At 35.9% G+C, this 18521-nt stretch overlaps 1 protein-coding gene across 5 annotated transcripts in view; it reads left to right on the forward strand.

Annotated features, from left to right (window-relative positions):
* Window positions 1–17762, forward strand: part of Far1 (fatty acyl CoA reductase 1) — a 61391-nt gene extending 43629 nt beyond the window's left edge. For 4 of the 5 annotated variants that reach the window (XM_006230017.5, XM_039106452.2, XM_006230020.5 and 1 more), the window contains 3 exons: window positions 6674–6803; window positions 12096–12223; window positions 14314–17762. In XM_006230017.5, coding sequence (XP_006230079.1) covers window positions 6674–6803; window positions 12096–12223; window positions 14314–14476 — 421 coding nt within the window. In that variant the 3' untranslated portion in view covers window positions 14477–17762. The remainder of the gene's footprint in view (window positions 1–6673; window positions 6804–12095; window positions 12224–14313) is intronic. The other variant, NM_001011933.1, reaches the window with a different exon arrangement.
* The last annotated feature ends 759 nt before the right edge of the window (window positions 17763–18521 follow it).

Raw genomic sequence — 18521 nt, forward strand, 5'->3', positions numbered from 1 at the left:
AAATAAAAGTTAGGTATTTGCCAGTTGTAGTATCTCAGGATTGGAGTAACCCCAGAAATTTTGTGTATATTGAATAGCTTAGAATGTTTCTAACTATATATTCACTATTGAAATAAGGGGGAGTATTTAATAGAACAACTTACAGAACAAACACTTCAGGTTTTCTAGAATGATTTGCAAAAAATAGTTTTGCTATATTGGCATTTTTTATGGCTAAAAATCAGATAAGTTAATGATTCGCTAATGCATATTTATATTAGTAAAGTTGTTATAATTAGGGCAGAAAAGACAATATTGGTTCTAATACATAAAATAGATTTAATACCTTATAGTACCTTACAGAGAAAATGGATTAATTTCTATTAATTAAAAGTTAATTCATTTTTATTAATTCTTTGAGAATTTTTGCACATTAATTAATATATTTTGATCATATTCACCCAAGATCTTTCTGTACCCACCTTTATATTGCTTTTGGGGGGGAAGGAAGGGGTGTTAGGACTTTTTTGAGACAGGGTTTCCCTGTGTAACAGTCCTGACTGTCCTGGAAATCGCTTTTTAGACCAGGCTGGCGTTGAACTCAGGTTTGCTTGCCTCTGCTTCCCAAGAGCTAGGATTAAAGGCATGTGCCACTGCCACCTGGTTTATATTATTTAAATAACCCATTGAGTACAATTTATGTTGTCTTACTTTTACTATAGATGTGGGGCAGTCCACTGGAATATGTTGGATCTACCCAGGGCCACATGCATGAAGAAAACTGATTCTCCCTTCACTGACAGCTGTCAACTATCAATTGACCTGCTTAGCTAGGGGTGGGAACACATGAAACTCTCCCTCTTCTTTTTAGATGTTAACTGGCTTTATCTTGTTCAGTTCTAGTGAAGGCAGCCATGGCTGGGAGCTCAGTAAACTTAAAAATATTTATAATAAAAAGAACAAAAAAGAAAACCCTAGTTACTAAGAGTATAGAAATGATATTGCTATATAGCAAGTCATCTGAGATTTAGTGATTAAAACAGTCATTTCATTCTTTCTCTTTTACTAATCTTGGGATCAGGAGTTTGCAGAGGAATTGGCATGTATGGTTTTAGTTTAAGACTTTTCATGTGAGCAAATGGAGCTGAAAGAGCTGAAGTCTGAAGGGAGGATGGGGTATTTGATCAGCCAGAGGCCAGGTATTATCACTGCCTTATGAGGATCGCTTTTTGTAGGATCTTTTAAGGCCTAGTGGTTGCCTTTCAGAATTAACTTTTGCACAGCAGCTAAAGTTGTTGAGCAAGCAACATGGAAGCTAGAAAATACTGCATTATCACTTTTGCCTTGTTTGTTCTTTGAGACAGGATCTCATTAGCCCAGGCTGGCCTCAGATTGAGAGCCAGAATCATAACCAAATGCCACCATGTCTGACTCACCTTGCCTCTTATTTTTCTCTTCTCCTCTCCCCTCCTCCCCTCCCCTCCCCTCTCCTCCCCTCCCCTCCCCTCCCTCCCTCCCTCCCTCCCTCCCTCCCTCCCTCCCTCCCTCCCTCTCTCCCTTGTCACAAGCAAATCCTTTTAGGTGTAAGGAAAGTGAGTGTTCTGGAGAGCAGTCAGATATCCTGGAAATGAGCAAGTGAGAAGGATGGCTTTCAGCCATTTTTGGAAAGTATAATCTGTAACAGTTAACCTTCTGGCCCACAGAGGTTATGTTCTTCTGCCTGAACAATGAAGTTAATTTTTTCTTCTACAAACCCCTATGGTATCAGCTGGATGTCAGGGTTTTACCACATAAACCTGATCCAGTCAAAGATATAGTTATTGTAGATGATACTCCTCATATGAAAACCTATGAAACCAAGTTAGCAGCTGTGAAAGCAAGTTACAGCTCCCCATATATTCTACATATGTTGAGAGAAGCATAAGATAATGGCTTCAGACAGTGTCTTTAAAACAAGAAAAATGGAAGGTACACAGCAAATACTGTTCTATAAACAGTTTTCAATTGAAGTCCAGGTTTATGTTGACAGCTGGACTCTTTCCTACTCTCTGAACTTTCTCGAACCTTCTCCCCCGACCCCTCATTAAAAAAGGGCCCATGTAAGACTGAAGAGACTACTAATTCTGCTTCCTGCCCATAAAAAGTTAGAGTCCAGGAAAGGGGTCAGTACACTTTTTGTAAACATTTAGACTTTGTAAGCACATAGTTCTGTTGCTGCCTCTCTGCTTTGGTGTTAAAGAAGGAAAGCAATCAGACAGTTTATAAATAATGAACATGATTGCTTCAATAAAACTTTATTCACAAGACAGTAATAGAGTGGACTGGGTATGTGTCCTCTTACTTGCTGACTTATGTTACAGAGACATTTTTATTGGTATACGTTCCCTTTTTATATAAATTCATGTGGCTTTAAAAAGTGTCCACTGTGTCTACTCTAAAGATAATCAGATAGACTAGAGCCCATTCACACATCTCTTTGAGACAAGCCTTTGGGTCTCATTAGGAGGCTGTGGAGCAGTGCCTATAGATGTTAAATCTTTTCTCCTTAAAACCTGTCATCCAAACAGTAGAGAATGTGATAATGTCTTTACAATCTGGAGAAGTTTGTTTGTTTGTTTTGTTTATTTGTTTTTCTCTGTCTGAAAGATATAGTTTTTTTTTTTTTTTAATTCTTTTTTTTGGAGCTGGGGACCGAACCCAGGGCCTTGCGGTTGCTAGGCAAGCACTCTACCACTGAGCTAAATCCCCAACCCCTGAAAGATGTAGTCTTAATCTTACATCTCTACCCTGAATTTGATTTATGTTCAGAAACTGCTCTTTTCCCTTTTCTTTTTATTTATCAAATAATTGATGTGATATAAGCTAGAATTTCTGGACTGCAGGTATAAAATTGTACTCTTCAAACGTTTAACCTGACACTACTCATAGACTTGGTAATAGTCTGACAGCAGGTTACCATCTGTCCTGTCCTGTCCTGTCCAGGCTATGGCTGCTTTTCACTGTCCTAAGGGGTGACCTGCTGTATTGTTTTTCATACATTCTTAGCAAACTGGTTAACTTTTAAGTGAAAGGGTGGTATCACTGGAGTGGTCCATTCAGCTTTCAGTGTAAGACTAAGGAATTTCTAGCTTTCCCACACATATGTTTATCTTGGCCTATGTGTGCAGCAAGCGGTCTGTGCAGTGAAATATGTATGCTGCATGCTTTTCAACTCCCAAGGCTATACAGCTGTTTCCTTTACCTAGACTGTCCTGCCATCTAAGCCTACAGGGCAGGACTTACACATTAGCCATACTAATATACGTGTGCACAAGTGAGAGAGATCCGCTGCAGTAAGAAGTTACTTTTTAAAGAATTCCTGAGTAGCCTTTTACATTTTCTCCAAATTTCATTCAGACAGTTCACTTTCTAAGTTCAGCTTTGTTTTCATTCAAGAAATCTTGGCTAGATTAAACTTTAAGAATATAGGGTCTAACTTTTATTATCTTCCATGTTATATAGCTTCAAGTTCTGTAAAGTTACCTCTGATTTTCTTTTCATGGCCCTTTCAGATTTCAGTAAATGAACTCAAAGGTCATAATAGAATCTTCTACTTAATTCTAAAATGCCACAAACTTTAGTTTGTTTGTTTGTTTTTTAAATTATTATTGCCAGTTCTCCCCAGTATTATGATGTATTTTTCTGCTGCAGGACAAGTCACTACAATCATAATGCCTTAAAACAAGTTATTTTTTTAAATGTGTTAAAATTTCTGTGAGTAAGGAATTCTAGAAAGATTGGTCTAAGTGGCTTTGGCTAAAGGTCTTTAAGCTTGGTTAGATGGATTAAGACATGAACACTAGAGAGAGTTGTTGAGGGAGAGGAAGGGTACAAAGTAGCTAAGCAGCTTTCTCTCTTCATGTAGAATTAGTCTCTACATGTGTAGTCTGCACATGGTCTGGTTTGAGCTTCCTTGCAGAATGACAACCTCAGGGGTCATTGGACAGCATGCAAGGTGACCGAAGTCTTCCGGGTGAGTGTGACAGTGAGCAAGGAAGACTACTCTTAGTACCTCCTTACCTGGCCTGTGTGTGGGGTCACCACCTCATTCCGATGCCTAACAGGTATCCCCTTGTGCTGGGACATTAGTCTAGGCAGCAGTGACCCTACAGGATGGTGATGTATCAGAGCAGGGATAACCCCAGACCTCGGCAGGAATATAGCACAAAAGCAACAAAGAGGAGGGTATGGTGCTGCACACTGTAATTTGGGCACTCAGGAAGCTGAAGCAGAAGGATTTACATGAGTTTGAGGCCAGTCTGGACAGCAAGGTTCCAGGTCAGCATAGAATAATTAAAACCCTGTCTCAAAAAACAAAACAAAACAAAACAAAAAAACTAAAATTAAGTAAATAAAAGCATCAAGAGATATAAAAGTTTACTTAGGCTATATACACATGTTAACTAATGTCTCAGTTTATTCTTTGGATGTTCACTTAGTCAAGTAAATGTTACAACTTATCTAACCTTAATATAATTCCTCATTCAACATTAAATTAATGTAATTCACGGCATCCAGTTTATTCATTTACATGATTTTGAGTGTAAGCTAAATAAAAATCTGACTTGCTGTATACTTTGAAATATCTATTTCATAATATATGGACTCTTACTTTAGAGAGACCAGAGTACATATCTAGAATCATCAAGTTATTCTTCAGTTAACATTACATCATTGTTACAAACAGCATCTTTTGATAGTTGCTTCACGTTGTCGTTGTTTAGTTTAGCATTTCTGAACATCCGTACAATTCTCAGCCTGAGGGCATTTGACGGTATTTGGAGATCATCATCATAATGGGGAAGGGTGTGCTTCCCTTCAACCCCCAGTGTGCTAAGGCCATGGATGGTGCCAAGTATCTTAGAACATAGATGTTTTTAGATAATTATTAAGATCTGGCCTTGCTGTTAACTGTGATTATACTTTAGAAGTTATCGTAGTAAAGAATAAATACATCCTCAGCAGGTACAAGACAGTGCAGTCATAAGCATTTGCTCTGTGGTGTGTTGAACCAGAGCGAAGGTGCAGTTTTAAGTGTACTTTGGTTTCCTGTTAATATTGTCTGCAAGTTTCTCACGTGTATGAATTTTCAAATCTTCCATCCCTTTCCCTCTCTTCTTTTGGAGACAGGGTTGAATTGTAAACCAGGCTATCTCCACATTCATGGCAGTTCTCTGGCCTCACCCTCTCAAGTGTGGGATTATAAGCATGCATGAGTTCCCATGCCTGGGTCCTCGCATTTTTTTTAATAAGTATTTTTGAGTGAATCAAGGCTTGATTTTAGGACAACTACATCACTTGAATGAGTCTACACATGAAAATAGGCAAAACCTGACATTTAAGGAATCAGGGAGAAAAATGTTTCAGTAGACTACTCATTGGAAAAATTATGTGAACTGTGTATGTTTGGGATGAAACTAATGTATATTATACTACCTGTGAGTCTATATTGATTGTTACAGATTTGTTACATCTGTAAAGAAAATTTTATAGAAAAGTCTTGTTTATTAAAGCAACTTTCCCTAATCTATATGGTTTATTTCTAAATAATAGCTTTGGGTATTAGATAATTCTTTTCAGGTTTAATGGAGAATTTGTTTTGGAATTCTTTAGTGAATGAAATAGTTTTTCTGCACATTGTCTGTCTTGCCTCATTTTCTTTAAAAATTTTGGTTTTGGAGTTTCTTTATAAATGTATTGAATGTTTTACCACAGTTTCTTGGTTAATGATGATGCTTTTATTTTCTTCATTATTTTTTGTATTCTAATTTTCTCCCATGTCCCCTATTGTAAAGCCCTTAATTTGGGGTCTTTCTAAACTTCATATACTTTAAGCTAATTCTTGTGGGAATGTAAATGGAATTCTTATATTTCTTGATTATTTTTCTGGTGTTTTGGTGTATATTTGATTCAGAAAGCTCTTAATTACTACTTGGATTAGCGCTTTGATATCAATGACTTGTGGCAAGTGATAATAAATAAAATGTCAGATAAGATTAAGGTTCCTTCCCTTAAAAAGAAACAAAGTAGTATTTTACTAATTTGTTTCTCTAAGGAAGAACATAGGTGAGGCCTGAGGAGAAGAATATTTCTGAAAGTCCTCAGCATTAGTCATTGATTTCATAGCACATCCAGATAATCAGGAGTGGTGCCAATCACAGTTGGAGAGAAAGTTCTTGTATTTTTCTAATAGAGTTGACTAAAAAGCAAAAGAATATTTCTGTATATCTATGTGCTTCAGTGATGCTGAAGCACTGAGATGATAACATAGCTGTAGAAATCCATGTTGTGGATTCTCACTAAGTACAGGGTAGCAAAAAAGCAAAGGGAGACTAAATGGAATCCTTCATGTAGTGTGATATATAGAAAATTTGAATTTAAACTTTAGTGTTGGATATCATTTGAGAATTCTGTGTCAGCAGAACTTTGTGAGGGCAGTATAAAATTTTAAATTCCCTTTGCTGCTGCTTCTAATTTGTTTTTCCATTTTGGAACTATAAATTATTCTCCCATGATGCAGAAATATTCTGATTCTATGCTGGTTTGGTACACTTACTGAATTACAGTTGGGAGTATATTGTTGGGACCTCTGTGGTAATGGGATTTTACCCATTCTATATACTATATGAATCTCTTGATTTTTCTTGAAACACAGGATGATGAAAACAATCACTCGTCTTCACAAAGCCATGGTATTCCTTGAATATTTTACAAGTAACTCTTGGGTTTGGAATACTGATAATGTCAATATGTTAATGAACCAGCTAAACCCTGAAGATAAAAAGGCAAGTATTTTCTATTTTGGAGTTAGAAAATATGACTAGTAGGCACCCTGAAACCTAGGCATTTCTAATAACCATCACATAGGAAAGTCATAGATCTCATTGTATTTCCCAGTGTTTAAATCTTAATTTTTATAAGGAGATAAAATTGGCTTTGTCTTAAAATTGCTACAAAATATTTGAGAATAACAAAGGCTTTTCAGATTAAGTTGTTATTCCTTCCTGTATGGTTGGGTTCAAAGAGAACTTTAACATCTTTATGGGTTTTATGTAAAGAATATCTTGTTTTCTCTAAATTTGGGGAAGGGGTCTAGGGGGAGATGGACTACAATTTCTTTTTTTATATTTCATGCTTTTTGTCATTTCGTTTTGCTTGTTTGAAAGTTAAACTGTGTTCCTTCTGAAGTTAACTCAGATTTTGTTTTGTTTTGTTTTGTTTTGTTTTGTTGAGATACTGTCTTGATATAGCTAAGGCTGTCCTGGAACTCACTATGTAGACTAGGCTGGCTTCAAATTCTCAAAGATCCATCTGTCTCTGCCTCCTGAGTGCTGAATCACAGGCTTGTGCTACTATGACCCAGCTACTTCATATATTTTAGCATATGTATCTGTCTTAAACATTCAGTTACTTTCTTTTAGGGATATAGAAGTACTAGGGACTGAACCTAGAGCCTCATTCTCTTATATTTTTGGTTGTGAGCCTAGCCTTTAACAGCGGAGCCATCTCTCCAGCCCTAGAGCCTCATTCTCAATAGTTTCTTCCTTATGGTAATTGTGGTTTTGTTATTATAATACCTCAAGCCCTCCAGTCATGTGTGGGTACATCTAACTGTAGTTCTCCAGTTTAAGCCCCACCATTATTAGGAGACATTTGCTTGTCTATTTCCATTCGTGGAGCTTCTCTTTATTATCATTTTCTTTCTGTCTGACATGTATTTAGAATACCAGGGTATGGCTAAGTTAGGAGACTGATCATAGTGAACTTTGAGCTTTTGTTGTCTGTCAGCCTTTAGTTGACCTTAGCGTTTTTTGGTTTTGTTTTGTCCTTAACACTAGTGTAGCATATTGAAGATTGTTCTGTGTTCTGTCTTTTTTGTTGCAGGTGAAAAGTCAGTTCTCTGCTTTGCTGTGTCTAGGTTTCCACACTTGGTGTTCTGAAACTCTCTTTGGACTTTGTGAACCTGTAGATGGGTGTTTCTCAGCAGTTTGGGAGTGTCTTAAGCATTTGTTTCTTCTAATGTTGCTACTCCTCTACCGTCTCACAGAATTGTTATATGGTAGACCATGCTGCCCTTAGGTCTATGACTGCAATTAAATATTTTGCTTTTGGACTAAAGTGTAAATAATTTAACTTCTTCAACAGCAAGTTAGCTGGGTTGAAACATGCCATTGAGTTTGTATGCTTTCATTTTCAGAAGGTTCAACTTAGGGGTTGGGGATTTAGCTCAGCCCTGGGTTCGGTCCTCAGTTCTGAAAAAAAGAAAAAAGGCTTAAAAAAAAAAGTTCAACTTAATCTTAGATATTTCTTCATAATTTCTGTAAATTCTTTCTCTCATAGTTCACGTTTAAATGATAGACAGTATCAGATTCTGCTGCTTGAGCCCAGTCTAAATCAGGGGTGCCTTGTTCCCAAGTTGTTGTTTTGCTAATCATTATTTGTTTTTCTTCAATTCTTATTCTTTGAGGATTCCTTTGAATTTCAGGGACATAGATTAAAATTGAAGCTTTATGTAAGAATTTGCTATCAAGGAGGCTGCCATAGGACAGGGCCTCTAAAACATGTGCTGAGGATTTTACCTTTGTGGAGGTGAATGATGCAGTCTATGTAGATCAGAAGACTGGGTCAGGGTTAGTTTTCCAGAAAGACTTTGTTTTTCATCCTGCATTAATTTTTGTAAGTATTTGATTTAACCTGATCTATCAAAAATACTTTGAATATATCAAAACTTTAAAGTAATTTAGACCATTTTGGTTAACTTTCCTATTTTGCATTTGAACCTCAGTGCACCTTTTGCATCCTAGCGTATCAATGTGGATTAAGCCATAGTCAGTACATGTGGCTGGTGAATTCCATACTGAAAGTTGAGAGCCAACCCATTTCACTAGCTTGGTAAATAAGAGGTTTCAATCTAGATGTTTTATTTGATTTTTTTTTACCCTTGCTCTGAAGGTATAGCTCTTTTATTTTACTTAGTTTGTATGTGTGTCTCTGTGTGTATGTGTGTTTGTATCTTGATATCAGCATCTGTTTCCTTCTACAATGCTTATGTAGAAATAGTGGTGTCAGTATTCACTGAATCATTGAATACTGAGACTGAAAAGATGAGCAATTTACAGAAAATGATTTGTAACTATTTAAAAACATTTGTAAGAATGAATGGAAGTCAAAAGTAGACTGAATTTTAAATGTTATTTACCAGATTTTTAAATATGCAGGCTTTGACAGCATACTCTAGTGAGGCCTTGGCCAGCTTCATTTATTACTAGTGGTAATGTCTGTCTTCAACTTTATGTTCAGTTGGTCTGCATTCTTATCTTTTAGTCATTTCTCTTGTAAACAACACAGTTGTTCTTGTTTTTACAGCCTGATAGTTGTTGACCCTTTCTGGAGAGTGTAGCCTGTATATAACCTGTGATTTTGGAGTTAGATGTTTGTTCTAAGACAGACCCTTGTATATGGTGAGTGAGCGAGCAACATCCCAAGCTCAGTTTTAGGGTTAGGTTTAGCGCTTCAGTTTGCTGCACCTATTTTAATTGTCCTTTTCTGCCCTCTTTTTGTCCAGCTTTTAGTTTCTTGGATACAGTCAAAGTAAGACACAAGCTGGCCTTGAGCTTAAACTTCCCGCTTTCTCCAGGCTGAGGTTGTAAGCGTTCTCTGTACACCTGGCCCTTGAGGTTGTTTGTTGTTTTTCACAATTTTAATTCCCCATTTCCTTTAGTTGTATCAAAATGCATTATTTCTCAGTTGTTTTAGTAGCTTACTTTAGAAAACACAGGTATTAGGTGGTAGTATTCAAGACAGGATTTCCCTGGAACTCTCTGTAAACCAGGTTGACCTCGAACTCCCAGAGATCCACCTGCCTCTGTCTCTCAGTGCTGGGATTAAAGGCATAAGCTCACACCACCAGTTTACAGTATCTTTCCTTAAGCCTAACATAAATGGATACTCTGACCTTTTTTGGATTGTGAAAAACCAATGCCTCTATTTTGCTGTTTACAGGTCATTTGTTATTAAGAGTTTCTTAGTCTGTTTTATGCTGGTAAAGGAGAATAGCAAATGGGTAATTTCCATTGGATAGAAGTTAGTTCACAGTTTCTAACTGCTAAGCAGGGACTGACATCTGATAAATGCCTCCTCCTGTGTCATCTCATGGTAAAAGTGCAAGAGAGACTAGGGGATTGTACTCACAACCTTATGTCTTTTAATTGGCATTCATTCATTCATGAGGGTAGACTTCTTATGACATAATCAGTTCCTATTAGTCCCCCTCATTTTCTTCTACCTTCAGACATCCACAGAGACTTCTGTGGACAGTCTGGAACCTGGAGTCATTCTATTTCAGCCCTAAAGAATAGCGTGATTCTTCATTGTGGATGATACCAGTCACTCCAGTTCTTACTCTCCTGGAAATATCTTTATTTCATCTTAATTTTTCAAATATCTTTACATTGGTGTGGATTCTTACATCTGTTACATTAGTTACATCTGTTGAACACTTGGAAAACGTGGTCTTTTGGCTTCTATTGTATCTATTGAAAATAGTTAATGGTCTGGTAGTTGTTTTGTAGGTAATCTATCTGGACTTCTTCCCAGATGCATGGGTGTATACATGGTGGGTATGGTTTTTAAATTAGTGTTTGGTATTTCATCATTTTTGCAGAAAACATGCTCTTAGGTACTGCTTCTGCTTCTTTTTTCTCTTGTGGAACTCCAGTCAATTGTGTACATGCATATATAACTTCTTATAATGGTTCTTTTGTGAAGTCAGGTCTGCATCCATGTTGGTGCCATGATACTATCTTTTCATTTTAGTATAATATTTTCCCCTCTAGAACTTGTTATTTTTGGATGATGGCTTATAGTGAATAATTTCCTTGTCATTTCACAAAAATACCCAACTGCCTGTTTGCTCAAGAGTACTGAACAACTATAACTCTCTTATTTCTCCATAGAGTAGCATTTCTATAATTTCTGCTTTTCAAGATATATCTATACTTTTTATCAAGTTACACAATAACTGTTACTAAAATCCTAAGCCAGAATTTATTCTAGGTTTCGCTTTTTATTGTTTCTTCTGAGAGAGAGAGAGAGAGAGACAGAGACAGAGACAGAGACAGAGACAGAGACAGACAGACAGAGAGACAGACAGAGAGACAGAGAGAAACAGAGACAGACTGTGTGTTGGTGTGCTGCTTGGTTGAGACAGGGCCTCATTGTGTAGCACATTGTCTTAGTCACTGTGAAGAGACACCATGGCCAAGGCAACTCTTTTTTAAAAAGCATTTAATCAAGGTCTTGCTTACATTCTCAGAGTCCATTGTCATCGCGCAGAAGCTCTGAAATAGTTGCTGATTCTTAGGCAGAGAGGTAGAGAGCCTAGGCCTGGTATGACTTTTTGAACCTCAAAGGCCACCCCAGGGACTCTTCATCTAACAAAGCCACACTTTCTAATCCTTTCAAAGAGTTACACTCCCTGGTGACTAAGCATTCAAATAGATGAGCCTGTGTGGCTGATTCTTATTCAAACACCACATAGAGACTGACTTCAACCTGGTGACCCCTGCGTACTGTGCGTTCCTATAATAGTGTTTACCACCGTGCTCTGCTTGGTTTCTCTTAATGTAAAAATTTTTCTCTAGGAAAATTAACCTTTATCCTATAGAAAATATATAAGAAGGGGAGGTTGCAGAGGGAAAGTAACTTGAAATGTATATCAGTTCATATGTAAGTAGTGAGGAAGAACATAGATATGTTGACATTAGAAAAAGTAATACTGAACGTGATTGTTGGGGGGAGGGTGGCAATGGGGGGAGGATGGGGAGGGGAACACCCATAAAGAAGGGGAGGGGTGGGGGAGGGGTTAGGGGGGATGTTGGCCCGTAAACCGGGAAAGGGAATTAACACTCGAAATGTAAATAAGAAATACTCAAGTCAATAAAAAAATATATATATATAAAAGAAAAAATAATACTACATTGAAGTTTAATCTTTCATTTGGGATTATAGTTCAGAAAAATAATTTTTGGCAAATTCTAAAGAATATTAAGAAAGTAATAATTTTTTTCTTACCATAGACCTTTAATATTGATGTACGACAGTTACATTGGGCAGAATATATAGAGAACTACTGCATGGGGACTAAAAAATATGTATTGAATGAAGAGATGTCGGGCCTCCCTGCAGCTAGAAAGCATCTGAACAAGTAAGTGTGGCATAGGCTTGATGAACATTTTCCCTCCTTATGAAATATTACACAGCTTGCTTTGGAGAAGTAATATTCAGAATAAAAATAATGTATTATATTTAAGAAAATGCTTATCCTTGGGTTTGTAACAATGTGGTCTCTATCTAATTTAAGATTATTAAAAGACTGGAGGGGTGACTTAGTGGTTAAGAGCACTGTTCTAAGGGACCGGAGTTTGATTCCCAGTTTGCATGGTGGATCACAACTACCTGTAACTCTAGTTCTAGAGGATCTCACAGCATCTTAATTTTTCAAATATCTTTACATTGGTGTGGATTCTTACAATTGTTACATTAGTTATATCTGTCGAACACTTGGAAAACGTGGTCTTTTGGCTTCTACTGTATCTATTGAAAATAGTTAATGGTCTGGTCGTTGTTTTGTAGGTAATCTATCTGGACTTCTTCCCAGATGCATGTGTTCTGGCTTCTCCAGGCACCAAAACCACATGTGGTGTACAGACACACATGCAGGCAAAAGCCCATATACATTAAATAAATAAAGATTATTAAAACTTTATTTTTATTAAATATTTATTATTTTTATTTATTATTTATTTTTATTAAATATTAAGTATATTTTATTAAAACTATATCTATTAATGTATGTTTATTGCTGGCTATGAACTTTGGGTAGAACTTAGTTTTTGAAATTCACTATTTGGGGTTGGGGATTTAGCTCAGTGGTAGAGCGCTTGCCTAGGAAGCCCAAGGCCCTCGGTTCGGTCCCCAGCTCCGAAAAAAAAGAACCAAAAAAAAAAAAAAAAAAAAAAAGAAATTCACTATTTGTTTCTAATAAAGCTCTATTGAAAAAGTAAAAGTATTAGCAGAAAATGAAAATATTTTTGAACCAGAAGTTACTTATGTAGTCTTTTTTTAACATACAGCACAGAATGATGATTCCTTAGTGTCTTAGTAGAAGTAGTACTTGCTGATTTAAATCAGAATAAACTCAGAAAACGGAGTAAGATGAGCTGTAGTAAGTCATTCAAAGACTGTAGTACTATTGAGGGTTATCTCATTGTAATAGTTCTTATGACTTCTAATATCTATACTATTCACTTGCTGAGGCCACAGCACTATGGAGCTAGTAAAATGCCAGGTTTATTGTTGAGGAAACTGAGGTTTGCAAGACTGCATTTTACTAACTGGAAAGGAAACTTGAATATAAATGTTTTGACTGCTTATTTAAAGCCATAGTGTCTACTTCTGCACCTTCATTTCTCTACCACAGTCCTTCCTGTCTTGGACTGCAATATTAAGTTCCTGGAATTCATAATGTACCTTAACCTGAAGGGTTAAAGTTTTTTCAGACAAACATAAAAATTGTTTAGAAATATGCACATTGTAACATGCTTGCTGATCTTTGAGAGCAGAAAGGTCTTTTAAAATAGAGCTAATGCTGTATTATTCTTAGATGAGGATTTTTCAGTTGGCTCTTGAGTTGGGGACTATTAGATACCAGCAGCTCTTTTAGATTAGATAGAAGCTCCAGAAATTCAAGACATATGAGTGACTGTTTTACTTCATTTGTTTACTTGCTTGCTCACTCTCTTCCTTCTTTCCTCCTTTTCTTCCTCTCCAGATTTCCCCCATTCTTCTTTATTTCTGATAGGATCTCATTCTGTAACCTAGTCTGACCTCAGACTTGGGATCTTCCTGTCTAGATTTAGCCTCCCAAATACTAGGATCACAGGAATGAGGCGACCATGCTTGGCTTAGCCTGTAGTTTGTTGATGTCTACCATAAAATGGATACACAGGATGCTCAGTGAAATTGTTGCTTACTAAGTCTATAGTTCAGGTACACTGATAATACACTTGTACTCCTTGTTGCTAGAGTAATGCATTGATGTGCTACTGTCCAGTTACAGGCAGGTATATTTACATTGTGCTAACTTGAACTTAATAACTTTAATTTCGTTTTTAAATGTTGAAAGTTAAAAAATGATGTAGAATTTTGATTAAATTTATAGCTATTAATTTGCTCCTATCCAAAAATAATTTTAGTCTAGAAAATATTTAGTATATCTTTTGATTTGCTTTTCAGGTTGCGGAATATCCGTTATGGTTTCAATACAATCCTTGTGATACTTATCTGGCGCATTTTTATTGCAAGATCACAAATGGCAAGAAACATCTGGTACTTTGTGGTTAGTCTGTGTTACAAATTTCTGTCATACTTCCGAGCATCCAGCACTATGAGATACTGAAGACCAAGAATTTAGCATTAGAACATCTATGCATATGATGATCTAAATGCATAAAATGTAAAATGTACTTAAGTCATCTCACCTTTCGTTAAGACATTAAACCATCTTAAATTGGAGCGTGGAGTAAATTATGGTCCATTTTATGTAACATTTTAATGTTTATGCTCAAAACCTAGTGAACACACTGTGGTATGCCAGCTCAGATCTGCAATAGTCACTTAAACTATGATTCAACATTTTAATCCTTGGAATGCAAAGGATAGGAAGAGGGAAGAAGTGGGGCTATGGGAATATTGACCAGTATAACTGTGCAGTTCTGGAACATACTAATTAAAATATGCCTTAACATGCAGTCCTAATATTCAGTGCAATGGAAAATTGCAGACAGAAGGCCTAGATAAATTAGTTAAGTATTTGATTTGATTCTTCAATGTTGATTTCTTTTTTTTTTTTTTTTGAAATCCTTTAAGAGGTGGGGTTTAGTTTTGCTAAAGACCACAGCCATGTATTTTTTTTTTCTTATAAGTTACAGGTGTTATCCTATTCAAAGACTTGTTCTAATTTTCTTTCTGAATAAATGTGTGTTGTATATCATTTTCCTATAAGTAATTAGTCGCTCTTATTATCAGAAGGCCAAATATTATTCTAAAGACACTAATAGATCTGAATGGATTTAAGATTCTGTATCAATGTATATACTCTGTGCATTTGAAGCAAAGTGAAAACATGCACAGTAAAACTGTGTTCATATCAAACGAATTGGAAACCATTTTTTCTAGTCCACATTTCGATCAAATGGAACTCTGGTGAGATGTGTTTTCATTTTGAAGAGGATTTCTTGAGACTTGATTAAAGGTGGGATTGGGGAAGGATTCATTATACTTACTCTCCCTTAAAAATTTTCTCATAGGACTTGCCCCATATGAACATGCATTATTATGAAGGAACGTAGTTGCAGCTTTTAACATTAAGAAAATGCCCTCACGTGTTTACCAACACGTACTAATTTTGACCTTGAAAGCTGAATTCCTTTAAAAATGAATAATGCATAAGTATGTGTGTAAAATTAAATAAAAAGTTTTTACCATGTAAAGTAGCAAACTGTTCAATGAGTTTCAAGTCATCATTTCTTTGCATGTTGTTTTAGCTTTAGAAAGACATGCGTTATAGAAACAAGTAATAGCAAGAAACTGATGTATATTTATTAATACATTATAATTCCCTTTAAATCTTACTAGTTTGTTACTATTTTATCATATTTTAATGGCTTGTTCAGCATAACACAGTTATAATTAAGCTGATCAAGTTGTACTACATTTTAAATCATCAGCAGTGTATCTTGAAAGTGCTTAAAAGGTTAGTAAATAGTACAAGAAATAAAATGTAACTTTACATTTTAATTTTTTGTCAATTAAAATATAATGTAGAAGAAGTTTATTTTACTATTGTGGAAAACAAAATGTAAAGGAAACCACCTTTTTCCATACTGGTGTATAATCTTGAAAAGAAAAAAAAAAATGCTTCTGTGTTGAAGCCAAACTTTGTGTAGTAAAACTTTTAAACATTATTTTAAAAGAAATATGTATGTAAATATCTGTGTATTCTTTGGAATGACCCTGAAGTCTCTGGTCTAGGACCATGCCTGTGTAAGGTGTGAGAGACCATGATGGTGTGTGAAAATGGAATAAATGATGCCTTTGATTTAAGGTGGCCCATATAATATACATTGAGTACTCCATGTCTCCAAATGTATTTCCATGATGTAATGAAGACACACTAACCTTTTTATGCTTTTTATACATCTGCCAAAATATACTGCGAATCTGATAAATTGTCTTTGGGTCTCTGAAAAGAATCAAGTGCAATGTGGGCAGGCCTGTAAAGTGAACTGGATGTGTGTCTTCTGTGTTACTGATCTGTGATCTAGTTTAATGAACTGCTAACTCAGGCTGTGCTGAGGTCAAATTAATTGTATGTGTTTAGAATTCTGTTGTCAAAGGGAAGGTAATGAATAAATGATGCTCATCCTGGAATTTGTATTTGAAATTAGTATGGGGTCAAATGTGAGATTGTTGATCTTTATCAGCTAGACTTCGGATTCATATTTAAAGAGTCATGTTTAAAGAGTCTGGAGATGTATTCTGTTTATAATTTGCTAGACAATGTTTTTAGTTCTCATTATATTTTCCATATAGAGTATTCAATAGGACAAGTCTATAAAATTATTTCATTCACCTCATTTATCAAAACTGTATTCTGAACCATTTAGGGTTTTCCCCTTATCTTTCCTTCTCTGAACTCTGGCATACATATTTGTACACTGTTATGTCATTGTAACTATTTAATTGCCTTGGCAATGCTTAATGTATCTTAACACTTAGTTCAGAAAAGCATGACCAGGTCATATGTTGTTTGACTTAAGGATGACATAGAATAAGTTTCTCCAGTCTGCCAGATAAAGCTCAGTAGTGGGAGGGGACTCAGACCTCTCCCCTTTGTGTTTGTCTGTAGAAACTGATAAGAAAACTTTTGTGGGGTTTTTGTTTGTTTGTTTGTTTAAGTGTAAACTGATAATCTTTTATAAGAAGTAAATAGAAACATTATTGGGTGCCTTTGTTTGTAAACCAAAAAGTAATAAATGAATCCCTATATTTCTATTATAGCATCTATTGTATTTTTACATTGTAGAAACCGTCCGTGAGTTAAAATGGCTACAATGACAGGAAGTAGTCCTTGAATCTTTTTTTTCTTAGGTGTCCTCATCTATTCTCACCATCTTTTTATTTATGTCTTGAGTTGTTCACACAGCACTTTAGGGGGAAGCATATAGGCAGAATGAACATTTATTTTAAAGTATTTTTATATAGTAATTAATAATGAGGCAGATTTCTGTTTTGTTTTTTAATGTAAATAGAGCCCGGAGACCACCAGTGTGTTCCTAAGATGAATGGCATTGTGTTAGTTTATAGGTTCTTCGCCAGTAATTGATCTGACTTCATTTAAAGGGTTATTCATTCTCATAGAGATTCAGTGAAGCACTTGGGGGAGTGTGGCAGGATGGGGTTGGAGTGTAATTGGCTTTGTAAGCATTCCTTTCTAGGCTGACTTCCAGCTCTGCCTTGAAACCGTTTGCACTGACTTGCTCTGCTTTAAGAAAAACATTCTAACTTTGCATGAGAAGCTTAGAGAAAAGGATATGTGCTGCGTAACTTATTACAAAAATGAGTTCATCAGTCTGTTTATATATGAAATATTTTCTTAATAAAGAAAATTTGAGCAACATTAAGTTTGACGTACTCCTTTTGAAATTGATGAGTCTAAAATGCATTTACTCGGGAAGGCTGCAAGTGGTCTAAGGAGTTTAATACCTTTTCCATTGGTGTGAGCTGAGGAAGAAAGCTCTCTTCATTCTGTGTGTATTCGTGCTGGGCTGGAAATCATGGACTGTTTGTCAAATTCATTAAAGTATAGAAACATTCCTTTGAAATATTCTCAATATCTTATGATAAATATGCTAATGACTTTGACATGGTAAAATTTTGTATGAATAAACCCTTTAGAAAAGGAAACATGCATGTATACAGACAAATGAGGATAGTTTTATTTGAAATTGTTGTCCAGGGAGATGATGTATTTTGTTTTGTCAGTATTTAGTTTGATATTTAGTACTCAGTTTCCTGCTTTATGTCACATCTTTCTCAGGTTATCTTTTCTTTCAACTTGGTTCTCTGCGTCATGAGGCAAGTTCAGCCTGCACCCTGGATGTTGTGAAGACACCAGCTAACACTTGTTGAGTGCTTCCTGTTTGTTAGGCACAGCTATAAGCACTTCCATGTGTTGTTCTGGTTTTGCTTTACTCTTGTCCTGGTTTTAGAAGTGCGATAACCAGGGCATATGACATAGTACTATCTTGCAGAGCCAGGACTTCTAGCTTTGAAGCCTACAGTCTTGTCCAATAACTATAGCTGATCCTCCATATCCATGTCTGTGAATTTAAGCAGCCATGACTGGAAAATAGTTTTTTAATTACTTACAAACTTTTGTT

The sequence above is a fragment of the Rattus norvegicus genome, chromosome 1 (genome assembly GCF_036323735.1).
Source record: "Rattus norvegicus strain BN/NHsdMcwi chromosome 1, GRCr8, whole genome shotgun sequence".
In the NCBI taxonomy this organism is placed as follows: Eukaryota; Metazoa; Chordata; class Mammalia; order Rodentia; family Muridae; genus Rattus; species Rattus norvegicus.